The 26,775-nt window shown below is 31.5% G+C and overlaps 1 protein-coding gene across 4 annotated transcripts; it reads left to right on the top strand.

Annotated features, from left to right (window-relative positions):
- LOC143071580 (mucosa-associated lymphoid tissue lymphoma translocation protein 1-like) lies at window positions 1-21,254 on the top strand. Of its 4 annotated transcripts, none has more exons than XM_076245979.1 (13): window positions 1-19; window positions 5,282-5,553; window positions 7,299-7,450; window positions 7,779-7,962; window positions 10,022-10,128; window positions 12,120-12,233; window positions 12,816-13,212; window positions 13,591-13,692; window positions 14,416-14,531; window positions 15,134-15,277; window positions 16,708-16,880; window positions 19,291-19,365; window positions 20,991-21,254. In XM_076245979.1, exons 2-13 carry the CDS (start codon window positions 5,357-5,359, stop codon window positions 21,114-21,116), a joined length of 1,887 nt encoding a protein of 628 aa, XP_076102094.1. In that variant the 5' UTR covers window positions 1-19; window positions 5,282-5,356; the 3' UTR covers window positions 21,117-21,254. The 4 variants fall into 4 exon arrangements, with proteins under 4 accessions (XP_076102094.1, XP_076102095.1, XP_076102092.1 ...); XM_076245980.1 differs by lacking the exon at window positions 1-19 and adding an exon at window positions 1,363-1,482 and having other exon boundaries at window positions 19,300-19,365; XM_076245977.1 differs by lacking the exon at window positions 1-19 and adding an exon at window positions 1,367-1,482.
- The last annotated feature ends 5,521 nt before the right edge of the window (window positions 21,255-26,775 follow it).

Here is a 26,775-nt window from a genome sequence, read left to right as displayed (position 1 = left end):
TATAATATCAGCAGTTAAAGTAAGTTGTATTTTTTGTTATTTAAAGTATAAATTACAGATATTGGGAGCAACATTTAAAAACAAATGTATAAAAGAATGTTGTCAATATGATTCAGTCATGTAAGTTGTTAATACAGTGGGTTTTGTTTTATGAGTTTTACGGGAGCCGTTCCAAAGAAGGGGTGCTTGAATTGCTGAGTATTTGCTATTTTTAGATTCGCCTTCTTTTGCCAATTATGTTACTGTATCTCTCGTTGAATTTTAGAAATCCTTTATTCACCAATGATTTAAAAACGTATTCATCCCGACAACATGTTTTTCTGCTGTGGTTATATTTTGTATTCTTGTCTATAATATAAGTTCGTGTGCCTTGTCTTTATGCAATATTTTTTGTCGTTGACATATTTGTTTGATTTTATAGTGGTTAAGATTATAACACAATTTTGACTGCTGTACTCCTTTTTACCTATTACGTCTGTTTGTTTTGTTCACACATTGTTTTCAATATAATGGAATTGTATGAGACTTCCAATCAAATGAGAGGTTTAGCTAGTTATAAATGTGTCGCAAAAACAAACAAATAACCAAAAAGCCATACCCCCCCCTTTTTGAAGTAAAATGGTTGAATCCCCAGACCTGCGACAAATAACTACTGAATTATTCAGTCCAGTCAAGCATACTTTCATTCCATCGCTGTTTTATTCAATTATTATAAGTATTTGTAAGACAAGCATTTGTTTAAAAGATGTCACACCTGATGCATTTAAAAAAAAAACAGATTATGCGTGCATTTGAAATATAACTTGTGTTTCTCTGTACATATTAAAAGTGAATATATTATTAGGTCAAAGTTGTAGAGATATCCCGCCTGATATACCTTTATTAAATTAGACACCTTAGTTTTATAATTTATTGTTACATTTCCCTCTTTTCAGAGTTTATAAATGCATTAAACGTTTTAATAGTTCATAATGAAGTTCTCAAAATGGTTTGTGGGATGCAATTTATTGTAATAATAACATGGAAAATGAACCCACACCGATATGATTTAAAATAGTTTTATATTAAATACTTCTCAAGTTTATTAGTACATTTAAATACCTCAGATAATAACCTAAATACTCATTCTTTTCAAACTACATGGTCAAAAAGGAGAACAGTTTAAAATCAATTCATGTATTTAAAATAAAACCACATCTGATTCAGTCATGTAAGTGTGCAGCGGAGAACTGAAAGTTCATAAAAAGAAGTTCACAATAAGCAAACAATAAAGTTAATACTACCGTGAATAGACGCACGTGTTTATGATTTAGTTTTCTATTTTTGTTTTGTCAAAATTAAATGATAGTCATGAAATTGATGAATATACGATATTTTTATATTATGACAATGTGTATTTAAGTGGGAATTCCCAAATTGAATTGGCTTCCTGGAAGTAATTACACAACACTGCATACAAATGGTATAATATCAGCAGTTAAAGTAAGTTGTATTGTTTGTTATTAAAAGTATAAATTACAGATATTGGGAGCTACATTTGAAAAGTTAAACAAACGTATAAAAGAATGTTGTCAAGTGCATACAGTGGGTTTTGTTTTATGAATTTTACGGGAGCCGTTCCAAAGAAGTATTTGCTATTTTTAAATTCGCCTTCTTTTTTGCAAATTATGTCGCTGTATCTCTCGTTGAATTTTAGAAATCCTTTCTTCACCAATGATTAAAAAACGTATTCATCCCGACAACAAGTTTTTCTGCTGTGGTCATATTTTGTATTTTTGTCTATAATATAAGTTCGTGTGCCTTGTCTTTATGCAATGATTTTTGTCGTTGACACATTTGTTTGATTTTATAGTGATTAGGCTTATAACACAATTTTGACTTCTGTACCCCTTTTTACCTATTACGTCTGTTTGTTTTGTTCACACATTGTTTTCAATATAATGGAATTTTATGCGACTTTCAATCAAATGAGAGGTTTAGCTAGTTATAAAACAGGGTTTAATCCACCATTTTCTAATGGATACACATAGTCAGGTATATCACAGTTATTTTCCATTCGTTAGATGTGTTTAAGCTTTGGATTTTGCCATTTCATAAGGGACTTTACGATATGAATTTTCATTAGAGTTCAGATTTTTTTGTAATTTTACTTTTCATGCTCATTTCGTCGAAGTTTAGTAACAAATCTTAATCCAAACTGACGTGTGTGAAATATTCTATGTCTAGGAGATGAACATAAGTGCTATAGTTTCCATGTGATATTAAGGTATCACGATACAAAGATTTTATACCTCCAATTCCCCAGTTTTAACTTTCTTTGTAATGCTAGAAAATTTATGAAAGTGGTTTTTATAGATAGCTAACAGATTGCTCTTTCAAATTAATGCAATTTTAGTATAATACAACAATTATGTAATAAATTTTAAAGTTAACTGTGTCTACAAAATTTTACAAGAAATTTCCACTTTCTTCTTCATGGAAATCCTGAGAGGGTTGATTTTATTATGTTGTTTCTGGAGTCATTATCTACAGATTTCGGATAATATGTATAGATCAAATTTTATACCTAATCAAACATTATCTACTTTTATGTGGTAAGGATGTTTACACTAATTACAGATTGATGAGAGAATGGAATGGAATACAATAGCGAAAATTTGAGACACCCTTTTGTAGTTCCTGCTGTGTTGATTAAGATGATAGAGCTAAATTAATTCAAATGAACTGTCCAAAATTGTGCCATAAATTGCATAATAATTGATTACATAATGATTGCATAACAAAAATATTACATTCATTTAAAAGAATAAAACTATTATTTTCTCTGCCGTCATTGCATTCTTATAGTTATATTGGAGAAGAGGGTCGAAAGATACAAGAGGGACATTCACACTTAGAGATCGTAAACAAACTGACAACTTCATGGCCAAGATATATTTTAATGATTGCTACTTTAGAGGGGCAATCAATGGCCACTACTTGAAACCATTGAATATATTTTAGGGCGAACCTTCTAAGCTATTGTTTTTAAAATTCAGTTTTAGACAAAGATGAGTATCCATTGTTTTTTCCTTTTAATATATTATAGACTGACCCACTGTCATATATTTCTTTCATGCTTCTACTCTCTCAAACTCAGTTAACATTAGATGATTTTAGCTATTTTAGGTTTCCTTTGGTCATATTACTCTGCGTGTTTGATACATCCTTGGGTATAAAATATATAAGTTTCAGCGTTCTTAATGAAGGTAAATACAGTAAAGTGCTTCGGATGCACGTAATTTATAAAGTGTTTTTTCCTTTCTCAATATATTATTATAAGTTGCGACCATACGTAGTTCCATATTTGCAAATACTTCTTAAATCAATGCTTTGGCCATATTTACCATATTTCCGTCAAATTGGTATCTGTGAAAGGAAAGGATTATAATGTATACTAAAAGTCTATATTTTTGGAATATTTGTTTTTATTATGTCCCATCTTCTATTGTAGAGGGCATTATGTTTTAGGTTTGTGCGTCCGTTAGTTCATTCGTCCGTTTGTCCTGGTTCAGGTTAAAGTTTTGGGTTAAGATAGTGTTTGATGAAGTTTAAGTCCAATCAATTCGAAACTTAGTATATATGTTCCAAATTATAGTTTTTATACCGATTTCACGGTCCATTGGACATAGAAAATGATATTGTGAGTGGGACATCCGTGTACTTTGGACACATTCTTGTTTTATTTTTATTTTTCTAGTTTTGCTTGACATTTTTAATGCTTTAAAGACCGTCTTAATGATTAACCGTCAAAATGTCAAATTACCTTTTAACAAAAAAGGCAATTTTGGACACCGTACCAATATGTATTGTAATGTTCCATTATTATTTGCGTAGAAAATAAAACCTTTTGGTAATAATTTTCGTGTTGTACATGAGTTGTCTCAACTGACAAATTCAAGAAGCCAGACTTTAACAAGTACAGGTATTTTAATTGATATTACTACATTTAACTACTTACAAAAAAATCCACTATGGTACTGTCTTGTTCAGGACAGACCTTTATTGTTTTGATTAGTTTGTTTGTACAAAGAAAACATTGTAATATAATAGCTACGTGTCGCAAACACCTGGATTTTAAAATTTATTCTCTGTTTTCAGTATCCTTAACTGCACCAATTTCATATTAAGACACTATAATAGATTATAAAAAATGTAAAAAAAAAAAACAAACCACTTGGATACGAGGAAAATTTAAAAGAGAAAGTCTCTTATCAAATGGTAAAATCGAAAGCTCAAACACATCAAACGAATGTATAATAACTGTCACATTCCTGACTTTGTACAGGCATTTTCCTAGGTATAAAATGATTGATTAAACCTGGTTTTATAGCTAGATGGTGATAGTGCAGTTCTATCAAAATACTGTCTGGATTGCAAGTTTATCATTTAACCGAACGTTTATAAAACCAAAAGGTATATGATCCATGTTATATACCACATAAGAGTTATATAACTGACTGTTAGTATATAAGTTTCATGTTTAAATGCACTATATGAGTTCATAAATCATGATTTAATTCTACATTGAAGTTTTCTGTGGAAAGACTTTGTGTATTGTAGTGAAAGTGAAATAAATCTTCCTTAAAACTGACTGAACATTATTTTGTACACTTTGTACGTCTCAAATTCCAAGAAAACGTAGATACACAACAGAAACATTTTTTTTAACATTTCAAAATCACCTGGTAAAATAGGATAGGATTTAACGAAATAGAGTGCAATTGGATTAAATGAATACACATAGTTACTCGGTATCACTGGATCAACTGGATGAAATTTTAAAATGCATATAGACTAGAAGTTGATAAATGAAAGCCATTAATTATGCGTGTATATCTATTCAATAATGCATTAATTGTTAAGATGTAATAATAATCATGAATATAATATGATTTAGCCACCTGTGTGTGAGTGGGACATCTCAAAACGTTTTATTTCTCTGCAGTAATTTCAAAATACTACAAACAAATGGTTGGATATCATCAGTTTATTGATAAGTAAGTTAGTCTTCTTTTCCAAAAAGATGCAGGGGTGTTATATTAAAACTTGTTTAAAGATAGTATTTATTGATTTGCATGCGGGGATGTAAACCTCATTTAGAAAAGGACAACATTTTCATCTAAGAAACATTAGTAAATCTTTTTCATTTAATTTGTACAAGATTGAGATTCATATCTGTACTATGTTTTCATGATTCAATTTCAGAGTCATGTTAAGATGAACTGTTCTATAATTTCAGCCATAATAATGGTGGTACGAAGGAGCTACTTGGACTTGTACAATTTGTTGTAAAATGATTTTGATTGTTCGTTGAATGAAGATGAGGAGAAATGGATTAACTTTGGAGCAATGTCGACATCTGAAAGACGTAGATCCAAATACAAATATAGTTAAACTAAGATTTTCTATAACATCGAATATCTGCACAACACTTGATCGAAATCCAGAGACATGTAACTGGAAGGAGTTTGTAGCAAAGGCTTCAGAATTGAAACCAATTTACAATGTAAGGTAAGATAAATTGTAAAACATGAATTTGATATTTTGAACAAAATCAAATCAGTTCAGGTACAGCCCTGATGTTCGATTCTTATATCAGTGTGTGAGAAATATCGACTTTAGTGAGTACGTTGTTGACCAAATATATAGAAGAACACCACAACAAATACGACATAAGTATATATGCAAATTGAGATACTTCACAGTGACGATACTCTTGAATCAGTGAAAGACAAAATTTAAAACGTATCATGGTTTTGAGATAAATATTGTTTTGAAAGAGAATGTAATAAGTTCATACATTTCAATTAATGGAATATCCATGTAAACATAATTGGATATAATTTAGAGAAATAACTTTGTTCTGTAATTACGGCATCAATACTGACAAACTAACTTCGGAACGCACGGAGAACTATTTTAAACAATAAACATTTTAAATCTTTACACTAAAAGAGCATGTAAAATCAATCTAGCCCCACTAAAAATTAATAAACGAATTGATAAATACCTTAAATGTCAATCAAATTAGATTTTAGGATCTGACATGGTTTATTGAAAAATTGGTACCGTTAATGTTATTACTACCACTGGGTCGATGCCTCTACTGGTGGACTGTTAGTCCTCGAGGGTATCACCAGCCCAGTAGCCAGTACTCCAGTTTTTTGTGTTATTTAATTTTGGATTATAGCTCTTCATCTTTTATATAAGCTTTGGATTTTACTTATTTTGGCCACGAACACCACTGAAGAGACATGTATTGTCGAAATGCGCATCTGGTGCAGAAAAATTGGTACCGTTAATGTTATTATTGGTCTAGCCACTTGGTGCGGTACCATAAAGTTTTCCTGTCAGATTTTAGTATGCCTGCATAATTTGTACATATCAGATATAAATATTATTTTTCCTTTAAAATGGAAAAGAGTTGTATAAGTTTCAAGCATCAATTTTGCCCTGGTTTTTAGGTACCCTTTTATTTTATTTTGATATTAAGGAACCTAGCTAAAAGTAAGAAAGCATTGTAAAGAAAAACTCAATTTTTTTTCTCTGTAAAATTGGATTCTAATAAACAACTTTGTTACCAAGGAATACATGTACCATTATTTTAAATGATATAGAAAATCCAATTTAGTTGGTGATGTCACTGCTTTTTGTACTTTTAAACATAACTCAGAGTTATATCGGAGATTTTTGTTTGGTCAAAAAAAGAACGAGGACGTTAAATGTAAGTATAGGGAAAAAATATATGGCTATGCAAGAGCGAAAGAAATCATAAAATTGGGAGGACTATAGGGTTACTAAAGGAAAAAGTAAATGACATCATAGTTTGTATCTTTTAAACGATTTAGGAAATTCAAGCCTACATATTCTTGGTTTGCTGAATGGAAACAACTTTGTTAATACTTAGTGATCTTTTCATGTTCTGTATCTGATTTCATCAAAGGAACAGCCAGAAATTTCTTTGTCTTATCTTCAATTGAAAATATTTGTTTTTAAAATCCAGGTCAGCTTGGAAAAAGTATAGGTATGTAGTTTTATGTACACGCCTTCATCGATTTGTTTAAAATACGATTTGATTAGTAGTTAAAGTTTTAGAATAATTAGAATTCAATTATAGAACATTGTTCATGCCATGGTACAAAATGTCGTTGTTTTTATTCCAGAGGGGATAGACTGAATATTATAGCATATGTAATGCGTTTGTTTTCATAACTTAAATCATTCCATTCTCAATCTTATATAAATTATTCTTTTAGTACTTTAGATGTCAATGGTTTCTCAAGGAGCAATAGTCCTAGTGAAACAATGCTATGGAGATTGGGTTCTTTTGGAATGGTAGCTTTTGAACTTGTCCATTTACTCGACCAGTTACGGCTAGAAAGTTTACTGATGGACATCAAAGAATATGGTATGCAGTGTTTAATTCTTCTGATACAAAAAAAATATTATTAATAAAGTTGATCCATTTCCATTTTAACTATTTGTATTCAACCGTCTCTTTAAAATTGACAGAACATTTGGTATATATGTATAACTAAAGGTAGAACAAGTTCTGGTTATTAAGTAAGCCATAGAAAAAACATTTGGTGAAAAGTTAGTATTTTTTTAATGACTTCAGTGGTGTAAGCTTAGGTTTAACGTATACTAAGTATATGGAAGTCTTATAGGACAACATGGATATGCCGAAAAGTTCAAACCAATTTCAAAGTTGTAATATTTATCATATTTAATTTCAGAACCTATTGTCATAATTAAGCAACCACCATCGCATAAAACCATTGATGAAGGAGCAGGGTTACATCTCTACGTAGAAGGGACAGGATTTCCTTACCCAAGATACCAGTGGTTTAAACATATCAGCGGTGAATGGGCGAAACTACGAGCTGAAACTAACCACATTTTCAAAATAGTTAACACAAGGTACATTTTGCCCTTTTCTGTAATACTTTCATGTACGAACTATCGATTACATATATCTTTATTTATTTCTTGACTAATTGAAAAAAAGATACCAGATTTATAGCTTTCTATGTGCGTCTATAAAAACTCACGTGCTAAATTTGAATTAATACAGTTGGAAGTCAAAATCAGACGATGAAGAGCATCAAAATCAGAAAATTGCGGAAATAAACTGTTATGTCAAACGATGTTAAGGGTAGAATATAGTTCATGAACATTAAATTTGATGAAAAGGAACATATTTCAATGATGTTTCATATCAACACAAAAAAATAAACTACTGGTCTGTCAATATCATCGATGACGACACTTTAGTTGATCAATGTTTGTAGGGGAAGTATGCTTCTTTTAAAAGTACTGACTTAATAAGGCAAGATTAAGGTACTTTTGGTTATAGTCTCCTCATGTATACAAGTATGTATATATTTGTTATTGAATCATTTGATTTATGCATTCCCAATAACGTTGATATAGAAAAGCGCTTTGGACGCATGGCATTCACCGTTATCTTGCTCAACACGTCCCAATTTAGTCTGATGAATTTTGTCAAAAGTTAACATAAGCTATATTTATCTATTTTGAAGAAAAAAATATTTCCGTTCTCCTTGTACCCCTTACAACAAAATTACCATATTTACTTGTGTATGTTATATTATTAAACGTCATTTTGTCCAAGGTTATCTTTGTTGTCTTTCTGATATTGTTTTACATCTTCGCCCTTTGTTTATTGATATTGTATTTACATAGATCAAATTTACTCTTTCTGTGTATGTGTACTTGTTTACTTTTTTTGTTAATACGTCTTTTGATTGTTTTAAATCGTTTCAATTGACATTTATAATGTGTATGCTGTGATGTTACATTTAGGTTAGGATGAAGGTTGTCGCCTTTTAAAACGTTTAAATCCACTGAATTTGTTTGTACCTGTCTTAATTCAGGAACCGCTTTTTCAGTGGTTGTCGTTTGTTGATAAGGTTCACAAGTGTTTCTCGTTTCATGTTTTTAATATGAATAAGACCTTTGATTTTCTTGTTTATAAAAAAGAATAAAGGATGTGATTGACAATGAGACAAATCTTCAAAAGAGACCAAAATACCACAGAAGTTAACAAATATAGATCACCGTAGAGGCTTTAACAAGTAGCATAGCCCATACCACATAGTCAACTACATGTATAAAAGGCCCAGAAATGACGAACGTAAAACAATTTAAAAGAGAAAACTAACGAACTAATTTGAGTACACAGCAACAAACGACAACCACTTAATTACATGTTCCTGACTTAGGACAGACACATACTTACAAAATGTGGCGGGGTTAAACATGTTAGCCGGATCCCAACCCTCCCCTAACCTGGTATTGTGGTGTAACAACATAAGAACGAACTAAAAAAATCAATTAAAAAAGGCTTAACTCATCGGATGGATACAAAAAGAAATAAATCTAACAAAAACAAAAAGTGAAAGTGACCGGGTACATCTAAACATAAAAAAAGACATTATCGAAAGATCGAAAAGTACTCGCAGTTACTGGAAGCTAGTTCAACGCCACTAACAACTAATATAAATATGCATCTTAAACTGGTTTAACACTTTTTTTTGGATGGAGAGTTGTTATATTGGAACTCCTACCACATCTTCGTGTATCTACGAAAATCTTTGATAATTGATAATTACATATAGGTTATGTCCCTTTGGAATATTAGTGATTTCTAAGATTCAGCAATTGTTTGCAATTTGTGAGGCCCTTTATAGCTTGTTCGGTGTGAGCCAAGGTTCCTTGTTGAAGACCGTACCTTGACCTATAATGGTTTACTTTTATAAATTGTTACTTGCATGCAGAGTTGCCTCATTGGCACTCATACCGCATCTTCCTATATATATATATTTTGGAAGCAGACATTTTACAACTAATCTATATCAATTTACTAAAAACATATTTATGTTAAATATATTTTACAATGAAAATTGGCAAATATTTCACAATACAAAAATACTTAGTATATGCATTTGTATTATAGGCAACACGATAATGGCACATACTGTTGTAGGCTTCAGAATGGTAATCAACGGCATAAAGTTGTGTTCACATCTCGAACCTCGGTATCGGTGACACCACCTATTGAAGGTATTTAAACCATTGCAAAACTTACCTACTTTCGTTAAGTGCGATAGGAAATGCATATGTTACATATGCTTCCCAACTGTGAGAAAGATGTCATATCAATGTTAAATGAACACCATTGATATCACCTCAATGTAAGAATAGCAGACTATGTGAATAATTCAAAAAATTGATAGTGAAAACCTACATACATACTTGATTTACATGTCTCTTCGGGGACTTCATTTATTATAACTGTGGATTGCACTTCTAATAAATCTGCAATTATTATTTCTATTTATTTGTAATGCCTAAACGCAGACTGATTAAAAGCTGGTGTTTATGTTCTTCATCGAAATCCGAGTATTTACCGCTATTTGTCTAGTGATATGTCGCCTCCTTGTTGTAATTATATAATATCATAACTGTCAAAATATTCTTAGTTTTACGGACGCCATCACAAGTTTGTTGACCGTTATGGAATATCTGTTTTACCGATGATAACGGATATGTCCCTAAGTCGTAGCTACAATCCCGTCCCCCTTTTAGGACTTATTACTGAGTTTGTTATAACATGAGCATCTGCTCACCCTTCCGGAGCAGTTTAGATCACCGCCAGTTTTTGGTTGGTGTCGTGTTGCTCAGTGTTAAGTTTTCTATGTTATGTTTTTTTTTACTATTCTTAGTCTGTTTGTCTTTTTTTCTTTTCTAGCAATGGCCTTTTCAGTTTATTTTCGACATTTATGAGTTTGAATGTACCTCTTTTATCAAAATAGATAATTTTACCTGTTTTTCATCTTAATTAATAAGCAACCGAACATCTTACTATGAATTGATCAGTTTATTTCAATTTTTACATTTCCTTAAACAATTATTCGATAGTCGGTAACATGATTACAAACGATGCATTGTTTGCTATTCGTGATGTGGAGACTCTAAACGAGAAAAAAAAAAACAATAACATTCAAACAAACTCATCATGCAAGCCTTTGGCATATTTATACTTTAAATTAAAAGAGTGATGCATGCAACAAGGACATTATTTTTGTAATTATTTTATTAACAACAGACAGGAAGTGTGTATGGTCATATAGGGTAGACAATTCGCTGAAATTTAATTTGAAAAAAACAAAATGTCGGCAGCTTATTGTATATTTCGTGTTAATTAAATAGGAACGACGTGACAATTTGTTTCCTGTAGTAATTTTCTATTATCACAAGAGTCATCCAATTGTCATTAACACTAGGATACTCATCGCAAATAATAAAATATCTTGACCATCGTAAAACAAAAAGATAAAATCTTGACCATTGCAAAACAAAATGATAATATCTTGACTATCGCAAAACAAATGATAATATCTTGAACATCCCAAAACAAAATTAATAATATTTGAGCCATCGTAAAAAAATAGGAATATCTTGACCGAGAGGAATTCCTTTACATCATAGAACTAAATTGTATGTGAAATTCAAAAATAGCAAAAATAACAATTCCGAGGAAAATAAAGTCATCTGGCATAATCAAAAGGATCAACAAATTAAACGAATGGAAAACAAAAGTAATATTCACCCCATAACCTGCCATTGTCTTTCTTGATATATTTTAATGAGAGACATACTGGTTAACATATTTTTTACTTGAACAAAAATTGGTAAACTGTGAATCGACAGCAATACATTTTGAATTAGATGATTTATTAACGTGATTAAATAAATCATTATTTTTAAATTGATAATTGATTGAACAAATCTCATATGATATCAATTTTTAGAATGGAGTACAATTTAAACGAATAGTGAAGAGCTACACATGAAAAACTCCTTGCTTTTACTACCCGAAAAAACATATGATACATACCAAATCTTGCTCGGTCCTATGCTCACTACGACTTCGGAATGATTAGAAAATATTTTCTGTACCACATGTGCATCTTTCAGAATAATAAAAGAATTTAAAGATTCAAAATGTTTGATTTATGTTCTTTCACTATAACGTTTATTCAAACTTGTAGAAGAAAGGGATGTTATTTTGTATGATGTTCGTTCATATCGCGAAGGACAGGAAAACACAGAAAGCACTGACACATCTGCAAAGAAAGTTATGCCTGAAAGTCCAAGATTTGAACGTGAGTATTGAGGGAGAAAGACACAAAAAAGACAATTTTCAAAGTTAATAGATAAAAGAATCTGCTCAACTTGTAAATATCAGCATTTTTAAAATTGGCAAACCTCGAACCTCATTTCAAGTTCAAAATAGACCTTTAATCCGGTTCCTGTTATGGGTGGTTAAAAAATATCTGTTTCTTTTATACTATTTCCTCATGAATATATAACAGTCATTATGGAGCATTAGTTCCAACCAAATTGAAATTTTAGAGTCCGTTATTTAAAAGATATTTGTAATGATTTTTATATCAGAAGGACGACAGGTGTAAAAACACCAAAAGGACTAATTCAAGTTCTATGTTTAACCATTTCTTTAAAAATTGTTTGAGTTCGCTTGTTTTTCTGTTTGTAACATTTGATGTACGTAAAACATTTGTATTCAATTGCTATACAAATGATATAAAGACATAACTATACAGATTAAATAACATATAAAGACTACAAGGTCCTTCAATCTCTCCTGGAAAGTCGTTTGATGGCAATCATACCATATATTCTTATTTGCATGTATAAATGTAGTGATATAAGTTTTTAAATTACAGCAAAAGCAAAGGTTGCACTTATCATTGGTAATGCCGACTACCTAGCAGACAAACCATTGTTAAATGTACCACTGGCAGACGTAAGATTAATGAAGTCCACATTTGAGGATCTTGGTTTCCGTGTATTTTCTTATCTAGATTTAACCAAAGCGGAAATGAAATCTACTATAGATTGGTTCATTGATGTTGTTAAACAAATGGGAAAAGATGTGTATGTAGTATTTTGCTTTTTTGGTCATGGTTTTGAAGAATCAAGGAAATGCCATCTTGTGCCAACCGACGCTGCGCATGGATATACGACAAATGATTGCGTTTGTGCTGATGACGTTTTGTATAAATTTCAACGACATATTGATCCAGCTCTACTGGTTATGGTCTTAGATACATGCAGAATACGGTATGGAAATAAGCTCAAGTATTAAAATTATTTTTTCTTTATTTTCTGTATATATCAAGTCTTAATTGTGTTCGAAAATTTATGTACCGTGAATTGAGATGCTGAATTTTAATTAGAGATATATAGCAGTATGACTTTGAACCTCTCACATCAGCAAAAGGTAGAAGAATTCATTATTTTATGCAAACACTCTCTAGATCTGCTATGCAATTTACAGAAATGTATTTAAGACTAATACATTTTGTGAACTATCGCAGATACTATTCTAGAGTGAAAACGACACTAATTTACCTTCAAACACCAATTTAAGTTTTAGTGTTTCTTTATCTTTACAGCTGTTGCATAGAAATGACATTTGCATATCATTTTTTTTTTTAGAAATTTTAATGAAAAACCAATTCGACAGATTGCTAAATCTCAGGCCTTTGACAGTCTAAATGAACCAGCAACAAATGGGAACACAATTATCTTATATTCTACGTAAGATTTAAATATGGTTAAGACAAATTGTACTATTTATTTTTTTCATTCTTATGATCTAGATGGTACACTAGGGTAAAAATACTGTCTATGTTGCACTTCCAGCATCCGACAGTAATCCACGTGATTGTAATGTTTTTTTACTGAAAACGTAGCTTTGAGGTGTATTTTCCGGAATTGGCAAAGTATCACCGGATTGCCATGCGATAACGTTGTTATGTGAAAACAATCGAGGCATGAGATAAACTTTTCCTATCAGCCCGCTAAGCACCAATACGAAAAATATGGAATTTACGTTAATTTAATGCTATTATCATACAGTAAAACTCATATATTATTTATACTAAGTATATGATAAAAATACGTATTTGGTCGCTCTTAGTTTCGCTTATATTAGGCAAATAACTATCTCGCGACGCGTAAATCTGCAGTTCGGCAGAATAACTATTACCAAATAATTAAAGCAAACGTTGATGTAAACGAAACTATGTTTGACAAGTTATAACAGTGTTTGTACCTGTTTTACCATGGCGTTAAAACAACCACGCAGTGTTGTTCCTCAATATATATCACTAATTTTGTACCAAAAAAACAGTGCTAGGAGTCATTTAGTAACTTCAGATAAACTTAAAAGGGTTACATATTGACTTTATTTTATGAATTGATCATCTCATCGTATCCTTTAATTTTTCAATCAAACCTTTTCTTTTTTTCGTTTTTTAGGAGTAGAGGAATGTCTGCATATCAGAACAATCAAAATGGACTTTTGGCAACATTCTTCAATCAGAGAATAAAACAGAAAACCGATGTAACTAGTGTTATGCAAAATGTGCTGGAAGGTAACATAGTTATTTCATATATAACTCTTGTTCTTATCGTGAGCAGTCATGAAGCGAGATTTGTTTTTGGACAGAGATGACCGTTTTACCAAAAAAAAAGAAATTTTATTACATCTGTAAAAGACAATAAACTGCAATTCACACCGACCCCACATAACAAAAAACAAAACAAAAACAGAGATCGGTTTGTCCATTTACATTTACAAAATAATCAGACCACTTTTTTTTAAAGAGTAATTGATTGCCCTTAAATGACCAATCCAACCGATGTTTTTAATTTTTGCCTTTTATCGTGAAAATTATTATACGATAGAAAAGGAGAAAATTTTCAGATCTGAAAATAAGCCAACATGGACAAAATTGTCCGACGACATCCTTTTGGAGTTATTGCTATTTAGGTAAAGTAACTGTGTTGAAGAGGCACATATACATGGATGAGCGATACTTGCTCTAGTTATTTTAATTCACGTCTTAAAAAGATTGGTTTAATCTTTTAGTTTTGCCTATGCGTACATATTTGTTTTATAAATAACTTATCTTGCATACCTGCTGTTTTAACATTTTAGTCGGTAAACAGTATATATATTTCATATGATTTGTAGATATGGGAAAGGAAATGAAGAAATACAAAGAAAATCAAACACCACAGTTCATGTCAACACTTAACGAACCAAGATCATTTGCTGACATAGTTAGTCCTTGCTGTGAAACAACAAAAGTGTATGACCACATTAATGCTGTTTTCTGTAAGTACAAAAATGACAAAAACAGTTTTTTTATACATGTGAAAATCCCGTCCTACCATTAAAATGATCTTCGAAATACTGAACTTTGTTATTTAGACATTATTTTTTTTTAAAATCACATCGCAGTATAACGGCTTCGTGTTTAAAGTATTCGATTTTAACAACCAAATGGAAAAATTCCGGAAACCCAAACAAATTCAGAACTTGTAACAAAAGGACTTACAACTGCACCAGTAGATTTTGATAAATTAGGAATAAGTTCTGTCCATTGAAAGAATGAAAAAAAACATCATAGAAAGAAAATTTATTGAAACTAAATTATTGTAAATATATCATTAACTTACAGCAATACATGTAGCGATGCATGATATATATACAGTCAAAACTGTTTAAAAGAGGGACAAAAGATACCAAAGGGGCAGTCAAACTCATAAATCTAAAACAAACCGACAACGCCATGGCTAAAATTGAGCAGGAAAAACAAACAACAGCACACACAACACAACATAGAAAAATAAAGAATAAACAACACGAACCCCACAAAAAAACTAGGGATAATCTCAGATGCTCCCGAAGGGTAAGCAGATCCTGCTCCACATGTGGCACCCGTCGTATTGCTTATGTGATAACAAATCCGGTAAACAGTCTAATTCGGTAGGTCACCTTCATGAAAGGGAATGGGATTGTAGTTACGACGTAAGGAACATATCCGATATCATTTGTGAAACAGTTATTCCATAACGGTCAACCAACTCGTGATGGCGTCCGTAAAATTTACGAAGGGATGATTTCAACTTCACCATTTGGAACTCTTGGTTTAATAGCTTCCTTGTGAGCAGCAACCCTCTATCAAGAAAATCATGATAGGAAATGAAAGCACGGGAATATCGTATCAGTTGGGAGATATATACCCCGTATGCAGGTGTTGCTGGAATGTTGCTACTTAGAAATGGAAAGTTCACAATTGAAAAGCTGAAATCATCTCTTTTGTCGTAAAGTTTTGTTTTCAACCGACCCTTAAGAGACCATCTGTATTAAGCAAAAATCTTTGTTGAAAGACCGCCAATTTCAGACCCCTCTGTAGTACATTTCATATAAATTGAAACTGTATTAAAAGACCACCAGTCTTTAGAGACCACCTTTTTGCTCTTCCTTAAGTTTGACTCAGGTTTGACTATATATAATTCTTGAACACTCATTTAGTATTTATTTAACAGCACGATGCCATGTTTCTGTAAAAAAGCTGACGCATTAAAGTTTTTTATACTTTGCTGTAAATCCTGAACCATTCCTTAAATAGTTAAAGATACAAAATGTGTGCTTGAATACAAGAAAATATAAATCAATTCAAATCTTTTAATTGAAACTTTCAAGACGTCACATATCCCGATTGATAATATAATCATATATCATATACGTTCTATACGTAGCACCTCCTCCTTCAAGAGAAGTATTTGTACCTGGAGCCAATATCAAGCTGTCTATAGAATGTCAGGCAGATACCCTTAACATGATGACAATTTATATCAACACTAGAATAATAAAAGAGTGTGACACTACTTTATTAGATGACATTGATATTGCTGTGGAAACCTTTTCATCAGTAAGTACTAAATGCATGCATTCCACAAGAAGTAAGGTATTGTTTACAAAAGTATTTAGAGATCTACACATAACAATGTTACACTCTTCAACTTGAAAAGGTACACAAACTTTTTAAATATTGTTAACTCTGCCCTTTTGTATGTAACAATTTGATGATAAAATATTAAAGTTTTTAATGTGCCAGCTATCGACAGATACACATATCAGTTCAATCTTAATTACAACGAACAGTACATAATTAGGTCTTTCCACTTTTCTGTGGAAAGACCTATTGTTTTTCTTCTGATTATTTTTTTTTTCTTCCGCCTAATTTTGTTCTTGCGATAAACATTTGTTTCGCAATATGTCGCTTAGATATTTTGTATATGATATCGAACAGTTTATGCGCTTTTGAAATTTACCCTGCGTAAACGAATACTTTTCTTTGTAGGAGTTATCTCCCCAAACACTGTTTTCCTTGTTAGCGCATCTCCTTCGCAACCGTTAAAGATTATGACAAATTTATTTTACAAAATTGCTCGTTATATCCTTGGCATGATTTGTCCTGTTTTGACCAAAGCGATATGACCGCTCCATATGAGAGTTATTTCCCCTTATGCATCTGATATAAGTGATATGAATTTCTATCTTATAAATCATAAGTGATAGAGACCTAGGATCTTTTGATTTGAGGTCCTTGGTCCCAAAAAATAAAAATTAGGTCAAGGTCAAAGGTCAAGGTCATATTCTAATATTTGAATTTGGCTTATTTTCACTTATATCCAAAGACTGTATAAGATATCAACAAATTATTTTTACTAAATTGTTAGTTGCGACATGTCGTAAGATTTAAATTTTGATTGCAAGCGTACGTTGAATGTAAAAGGGAGTTTTCTCCCCTCTTGTATTTAAAAATACGCGTTTGGTGATATAACTCATTAACTAAATATAATTAAGACCTATGGTCTTTTGATTTGAGGTCCTTGGTTTATGACCTTGAAATTGATCTCAAGGTCATAGCTTAATTTGGCGTTCTAGATTTTGACCTTTGCTTTTATTCTATATGTATACATGATAAAGATATACAACTTTTAGAAAAAGGTATCAAACCATTTAACCTTGAAAAAAAACAACCGGAAGTGACCTTTTGTAAACCGGAAGTAGCTATTTTTTTGTACTTTATTAATATAAAAGTATATAGAAGCAGATATTTTTGGAATTAGTGTCAAGTAAATATTCAAATATAATCGGAAGTAACATTTTTCAAAACCGGAAGTAACAAATTATCTCCCTTATTTAAAAAAAATGTATGGAAACAATATATTTTTGGAATCAGCTTACTAGGAGCTATCATTTGACGATTGAAATGACATTTTAAACTTAGTTTCACAACTTTTCATATCAAAATACATTGTTTTGATGGAAAGACCTTCAATTGTTCTCTGAACAATTGGTTTTTAATTGTTATAAGTAATGCTTTATTAGTGATCGACGGTATAAGGTCCCTGAATTCGTGTGGTGTGCACTGCAAATTAGGAATACAACACCACTAGAATTGTATAAGTATTACTGCTGGTTGAATGTCTTATTCTCAATCAATCAATCAATCAATTTAGTAAAGTATATAGTTCATTGATTTTTCAATGATGTAAGCGATCTGGAGAAATAAAATTGATACCGTTAATGTTAATAAGGCAAACCAATGACGTTCATATGGCATACACATCATTAATAAGAAAACAGCAATAAAACCCTTTCCCTGATAAAGCTGTTGAAAATTATATGAGGAAATCATATCGCCGTTGTAATTTCCTAAATTCTAGATTGACAGATATGATCTTAAGATACAAAAAAAACCAATACAATTATTCTATGTTTTTTTTAATATTTTTTTCATAGTTTCGTCGTGTTGTAGTGACACTACGATGACGGATTGAAACAATTGAAACAATTTTAATGTACGCCGGTAAACTTCTGTTGCCTTTATAAATACTACGGAAAATTTGATGAATTTTTTTTACCGTTTAATGATGCATGATTTTTCCATAGAAACTTGACTCAATAAATACTAATATTTTGGTAACATAATTTACTTATTTTATACAAATGATTTTTTTAAAAGTCAACAGTAGTATACGGCTGTTTGAAAGTCATAAATCGATTGAGAGAAAACAATTCCGGGTTACAAACTGTAATCAAAGAAAAGGCATCAACTATAAGAGAAAAACAACAGAAACACTGAAGTGCAAGAAAAACTAACATTAATGCAACATATACAAAAAAGAACTACTTGATAACAACTGCCATATTCCTGACTTGGTTCAGTACGTTTTGAGAAAAATGGTGGGTTGAACCTGATGTTTATGGCTTAATCATAATTACAATGAAATAGTCATTTATTTTACTGTGATATCTGATTGTTATTTTAGAATTTCAAGATAAAAAGCGTATCTATGATCAGCGGAAGAGGGAAGTTTGAGATAAAAAATATTCAAAAACTTCAGGTGAGTGACTAGTTAAGCAGTGTTTAATGGTAAGAGTATGCGTAATGTTTTAGAATGTTTAAACATTGGATGAAATGTTAACTTTTTTAAAATATTCACAATAACTTACCCCAAAAATGTAAACAAGACAACTAACCCCCGAAATACCTACTGTCAATTCAAAAATAAAAAGACGGTAACCATCCCATCTGTTTTGAAAGAGATTTATCAGTTTCTTGTTTCCTATTTTTAATTATTTCATTGTTGCTTTATCATGGTACTGTATGCTCATTATACCACAAGAGGTATATCATCTTTACTAATAACTAGTTTAGGGGCAAACATTTTTACATAATTATAACTCAATCTCAAAATGCTTTATTCAAAAACTGTCCATCACATTCACATGTGAAACAAGAGTAAATACATACAAAATACAGCTTACAACTGCATATTGGGTGATTTATGTCTTATAGGCTACTCTTATTCTTATCGGGTCGTTTAAAGTTTAACAGATTCAAACTATTTCAATCCGATGTATAGTTTGTAACTAACAGGTTTGAAGTGAATTCCATGTACTCTACGATGTGAGTGTTGGTCTTAAGACGTGGACTACCGATAATATATATTGTCGAATTACTGTACCAATGCAGTAATATATACTGCTATGATTTTCATATCTTCATAATATTGATAACATTATCCGATTATAAAATACTTGTTTAAAAATGTACAATATGAAGCATTTATCTAAGAGCTGAAGTTTCCTTGTTTTTGACTTCAGAAATGGTAAAATGATAAAAATTATAAAAAAATCACTATAATCTTCCACAGTCAGTTCTGTAGCAGCACCTGCATACGGGGTATATATTTCCCAATTGATACGATATTCCCGTGCTTGCATTTCCTATAATGATTTTCTTGATAGAGGGTTGCTGCTCACAAGGAAGCTGTTAAACCAAGAGTTCCAAATAGTGAAGTTGAAATCATCGCTTCGTAAATTTTACGGCCGCCATCACGAGTTGGTTGACCATTATGGAATAACCGTTTCACAAATGATATCGGATATGTTCCTTACGTCGTAACTACATTCTCCTTTCCTTTCATGAATGTAACCTACCGAATTAGACTATTTACCGGACTTGTTATCACATAAGCAACACGACGGGTGCCACATGTGGAGCAGGATCTGCTTACCCTTCTGGAGCACCTGAGATCACCCCTAGTTTTTGGTGGGGTTCGTGTTGTTTATTGTTTATTTTTCTATGTTGGGTCATGTATACTATTGTTTGTCTGTTTGTCTTTTTCATTTTTAGCCATGGCTTTGTCAGTTTATTTTCGATTTATGAGTTTGACTGTCCCTTTGGTATCTTTCGTCCCTCTTTTAAGACTTTTGATTTTTAAGGATAGACATTCCTTGTTTATAACTATATGTTGTTTTACCACTAAACGATTTGGTAGTTATATATTAAACATTTGCACCTTATTATGCCATTGAACATTATCGACATTTTAACGAGCTTGTGTATAATTTGAATTCTGGTATTGTATAATAAACGAAGACTGTATTTACTAGTAGATAGTTTCTGTGGTACCATATTAGTCACATTTATTGACGTAAGTATATCTTTGAATTTATATTACAGGATGATATGTTGTTGAAGATTATTCTGTGGAATAAAAAAGCAAATAATTTAATCGGAGATGTTGATATCAGCCTGGGGAAACCACTTATATCAAAACTAGTCATGAGAAGAGATGAATTGCGATGATTAGTTGTATTGAATAACCCTACTCAAAACATTGGAAATTACTTCTGATTCCAAGATTATCTATTTAATTGACTTTCACCTTTGGCCCATAACCTATAACTTATATTTTGATATTAAATATTTCTTTGAGTTTTTTAATCGACTAGTATTCATCGTTCAGTTTTGACATCGAAATTCTTAGTTCTTCCTGGTTTAGGCGCCGTCAATGAAACTACACTAATCAAAAAGAAGTAATATTAAAGAATATTATCATAAAAATTGTCAAAGTCAGGTTATCTTCAAGGGCCTTATGTTATTGGAGATCTGTGAAGAAGTGTTATTTGTAATTTACTTTTATATCATGTTGAAGTTTATGTAGTTGCATTTGTTTGAATCATGTCCGGCGAATACTTCAAGATTATTGACAGTATTAAACTTTTTGTTTTACTTCTTCAATCATTTACTGTAATGTCATAATATGATAAAACTAATGTGATATACACTTTATTTATTTTATCATATGAATAATATTTATTAAGACCATGGCACTGTCTTTTTGTTTGCTACAAATGAGTTTGACTTTTATAGCTGACTATGTGGTTTGGGCTATGCTCATTGTTGAAGGCCATACAGTGACCTATCGGTGTTAATTTCTGCATCATTTTAGTCTCTTATGAAGCGTTGTCTCATTATCAATCATACCACATCTTGTTTTTTTTTATACTGAATGTACAATTGGTATATTTCGCCTCTCGTTTATCTTTTCTAGATATATTAATATTATATACTCCCCAATTGTTTATTTTGCAACAGTAGTTTACTTATTTTTAAATCTCATACATCAATTGAAAAGACAAATCATAATAAAAACAAAAACGTAACACAAGAATATCAAAAACAATTTAGCCTCCATGTATTGAAAGGAGTTTTATTGAAATGGTAAACATCTTCACTTTCGTCGACAAGTGTCGTTTACTAATCATTCTGTCAGTTAGGCAGAAATTCGAACTATAAGTCAAGATGGTCTCAATCAATATTTTCAAATTTTCATGTGCAGTGTCTTCATGTGAAAGGAAATTTCGTTTTTCGAAACTGAAAAAAAATCAAAAAAAAATCGAAAGGAGTGTTTGTTTTAAAAAATGCCATTTTGAGAAGCATTTTCTTGTGCTAAAATTTAAAATAAAACTGTCAACTATGATAAACAATCAGAAAACTATTCGCCATGAATTCTTTTTCTTTTCGTGATATTTTGTTGAAAACGTCAATAAACATGTATATAGAGATAGGAGAACCTATTACGAGTAAATTCCAGGTGTCGACAAAATCTGTTTTTGAATTACTTGATACCAATCTATTATATAATTAAGGAATAATAGTACTGTAGTTGAAGAGTTGCCACCGTCAATTGTAGATTTGACGGTCACAAATGCAGTTTTACTGGCGACGCATAGTGGAGACAGTAAAACGGAGATTTGCGACCGTCAAATCAAAATTGACGGTGGCAACTCTTCAAATACAGTACTGTTATTCCGATTCTAATGCATTAAAAAAAGAAATAATACGATAAAACTTTTAAAAAATGTATAAATTTGACAATTAAAAATAAATCCCCGAAACTTCATGAATAATTTTGGCGCAAAGACGTCATGGCCAAACGTGACGTCATACAAATGAAAACGTACAAACTGAAGATTATAACGTTACCTGCACGATTCAAATTCGGATAAAATTATATTAAAACAGCAAATTCGTGGAAGGTGTTTTATTTTCGATTAAATAGTAGTAATCGAACATTTGTTGATTCAATCAATTCAAAATGGCGGATTCCTCCTTAGTTACGCCTGGTCAACTGTCGATTTGACGGCAACTTTTAGCCAATGAAAAAAATTGTTACGTACAAATTGCATAAGAATCTTTTTTTTGTGGTAGGATTGAAGTTCAAAATTGATTATTCATTTTACATATCGGGTATGTTATTGGCACAAAATACAAGTTTATAGAAGAACCTTTTTATACGACCGCAAATTTTGAAAAAATTTTCGTCGTATATTGCTATCACGTTGGCGTCGGCGTCGTCGTCGTCGTCGTCGTCGTCGTCGTCCGGCGTCCGAATACTTTTAGTTTTCGCACTCTAACTTTAGTAAAAGTGAATGGAAATCTATGAAATTTTAACACAAGGTTTATGACCACAAAAGGAAGGTTGGTATTGATTTTGGGAGTTTTGGTCCCAATATTTTAGGAATTAGGGTCCAAAAAGGGCCCAAATAAGCATTTTCTTGGTTTTCGCACTATAACTTTAGTTTAAGTTAATAGAAATCTATGAAATTTTGACACAAGGTTTATGACCACAAAAGAACGGTTGGGATTGATTTTGGGAGTTTTTGTCTCAACAGTTTAGGAATTAGGGGCCAAAAAAGGGCCCAAATAAGCATTATTCTTGGTTTTCGCACAATAACATTAGTTTAAGTAAATAGAAATCAATGAAATTTAAACACAATGTTAATGACTACAAAAGGAAGGTTGGTATTGATTTTGGGAGTTTAGGTCCCAACAGTTTAGGAATTAGGGGCCAAAAAGGGACCCAAATAAGCATTTTTCTTGGTTTTCGCACCATAACGTTAGTATAAGTAAATAGAAATCTATGAAATTTAAACACAAGGTTTATGACCATAAAAGAAAGGTTGGGTTTGATTTTGGGAGTTTTGGTCCCAACATAATAAGGGGCCCAAAGGGTCCAAAATTAAACTTTTGTTTGATTTCACCAAAATTGAATAATTGGGGTTCTTTGATATGCTGAATCTAACTGTCATGACTGTGTATGTAGATTCTTAACTTTTGGTCCCGTTTTCAAATTGGTCTACATTAAGGTCCAAAGGGTCCAAAATTAAACTTAGTTTGATTTTGACAAAAAATGAATCAGTTAGGTTCTTTGATATGCTGAATCTAAAAATGTACTTAGATTCTTGATTATTGGCCCAGTTTTCAAGTTGGTCCAAATCGGGGTCCAAAATTAAAATTTGTTTGATTTCATCAAAAATTGAATAAATGGGGTTCTTTGATATACCAAATCTAACTGTGTATGTAGATTCTTCATTTTTGGTCCTGTTTTCAAATTGGTCTACACTAAAGTCCAAAGGGTCCAAAATTAAACTTAGTCTGATTTTAACAAAAATTGAAATCTTGAAGTTCTTTGATATGCTGAATCCAAAAATGTACTTAGATTTTTTATTATGGGCCCAGTTTTCAAGTTGGTCCAAATCAGGATCTAAAATTATTATATTAAGTATTGTGCAATAGCAAGTCTTTTCAATTGCACAGTATTGCGCAATGGCAAGAAATATCTAATTGCACAATATTGTGAAATATCAAATTTTTTTTTAATTAGAGTTATCTTTCTTTGTCCAGAATAGTAAGCAAGAAATATCTAATTGCAAAATATTGTGCAATAGCAAGATTTTTTTTTAATTGGAGTTATCTTTCTTTGTCCAGAATCAACTTAAATCTTTGTTATATACAATATACAATGTATATTCACTTTTTACTACCAACTGATAAATTAAAATAATCTTTACCATTCAGTGATAACAAGCAGTTTTTTTACATCTTAATATTTTATGATGTATTTAAATGAGTAGTTATTGTTGCAAACTCCATTAGAAATTTTAATTGAGATTAGTTTTGGAATAAGGGAAAGGGGGATGTGATTAAAAAAATTGGGTTCAATTTTTCTCATTTGAAATTTCATAAATAAAAAAGAAAATTTCTTCAAACATTTTTTTGAGAGGATTAATATTCAACAGCATAGTGAATTGCTCTAAGAGAAACAAAAATTTTAAGTTCATTAGAACACATTCATTCTGTGTCAGAAACCTATGCTGTGTCAACTATTTAATCACAATCCAAATTTAGAGCTGAATCCAGCTTGAATGTTGTGTCCATACTTGCCCTAACCGTTCAGGGTTCAACCTCTGCGGTCGTATAAAGCTACGCCCTGCGGAGCATCTGGTTATATATGGATTCCAACAAGTATTGAAAAAGTAAGTAAAGTTTTATATGCATTTTAAAATGTTCCCTGATGTCAAAATTGTGGTAAATACTGACTTTTAAGACCGAAAGGTTAAATTTTGATAAACATCTTTATTTTTGAGGGATTTCGGAGAGTATCGAATAAACTCATTATAGATACCAGGACTAAATTTTGTATATACGCCAGACGCACGTTTCGTCTACAAAAGACTCATCAGTGACGCTCGAATCCAAAAAAGTTAAAAAGGCCAAATAAAGTACCAAGTTGAAGAGCATTGAGACCAACATTATTTGAAACGTCAGAACCGCGTTTCGTCTACATCAGTAACGCCCAGATCAAAATAGTTAAAAAGTCACACAAGTATAAAGTTTAAGAGCATTGAGGACCCAAAACTCCCCAAAACCTGCCAAATACGTCTAATATAAATATTTGCTTGGGGTAAGAAAATCCTTAGTATTTCGATAAGTTCATACATTGCATACAGGATACAACAGATACAGTTTCATGAATGTGCCCTACCGAATTAGACTATTTACCGGATTTGTTATCTCATAAACAACACAATGGGTGCCACATGTGGAGCAGTATCTGCTTACCTTTCCGGAGCACCTGAGATCACCCCTAGGTTTTGATGGGGTTCGTGTTGTTTATTCTTTAGTATCTATGTTGTGTCATGTGTACTATTGTTTGTCTGTTTGTCCTTTTCGTTCTTAGCCATGGCGTTGTCAGTTTATTTTCGATTTATGAGTTTGATTGTTCCTCTGGTATCTTTCATCCCTCTTTTGCAAACAGTTAATTTATAAAAATTACCATATAACTAATATTCAGGTATACACAGAACTGCTGACTAATGGACTGAAACGTCCACCAGCAGTGTCATCGAACCAGTGCTGTAATTAGTTACCAAAGGTACCCGGTCTATATTGTGCAATGTTTGAGAGAAATGATGTACCAGTGTGGTATCTTATCTTATTGAATGATAAAGTAAACAACGACAATTTTATCATTGAAAGAAATGGTTCGTAGAGACACATTTCTTAAAAAAAAAACCAAATGTCTACTTAACTAGAAATATATCTAGTTTGTGATTGAGCCAAAAGAAGTAACAATGATTAAATCTCCTCAATCAATTTTCTTCAATAAAACAAGGTAAGATTAGTGGAATGATATTATTGTCTGTAACAATAAAACAAGAAAAGTACGTTGGCTGGCTCAGCGGCTTCTTCTTAACATTTAAATAAAGGCAACAGTAGTATACCGCTGTTCAAAACTCATAAATCCATGGACAAAAAACAAAATCGGGGTAACAAACCAAAACCGAGCGAAACGCATTAAATATAAGAGGAGAACAACGACACAACATCGAAACGCAACACACACAGAAACAGACCAATCATCAGACAAAACACCACGAGAATAACAAATGTAACATGAAAACCAAATACATGAATTTGGGATAGACAAGTACCGTGCCACGTCTTATCTCAATATCTCAAAAATAAGAGAAAACACAAACGACTCAACGTTAAAATGCAACACAAAGAGAAACGAACAATATATAACAATGACCATCTTCCTGACTTGGTACAGGACAGCTTCTTCTTAACATTTAATACTTGCCTTAATAATTTAAAGGTAGTAAAACAAGTATTG

The sequence above is a fragment of the Mytilus galloprovincialis genome, chromosome 4 (assembly GCF_965363235.1).
Source record: "Mytilus galloprovincialis chromosome 4, xbMytGall1.hap1.1, whole genome shotgun sequence".
NCBI classification, from domain to species: domain Eukaryota; kingdom Metazoa; phylum Mollusca; class Bivalvia; order Mytilida; family Mytilidae; genus Mytilus; species Mytilus galloprovincialis.
This window is presented reverse-complemented; position numbering and strand designations above follow the sequence as displayed.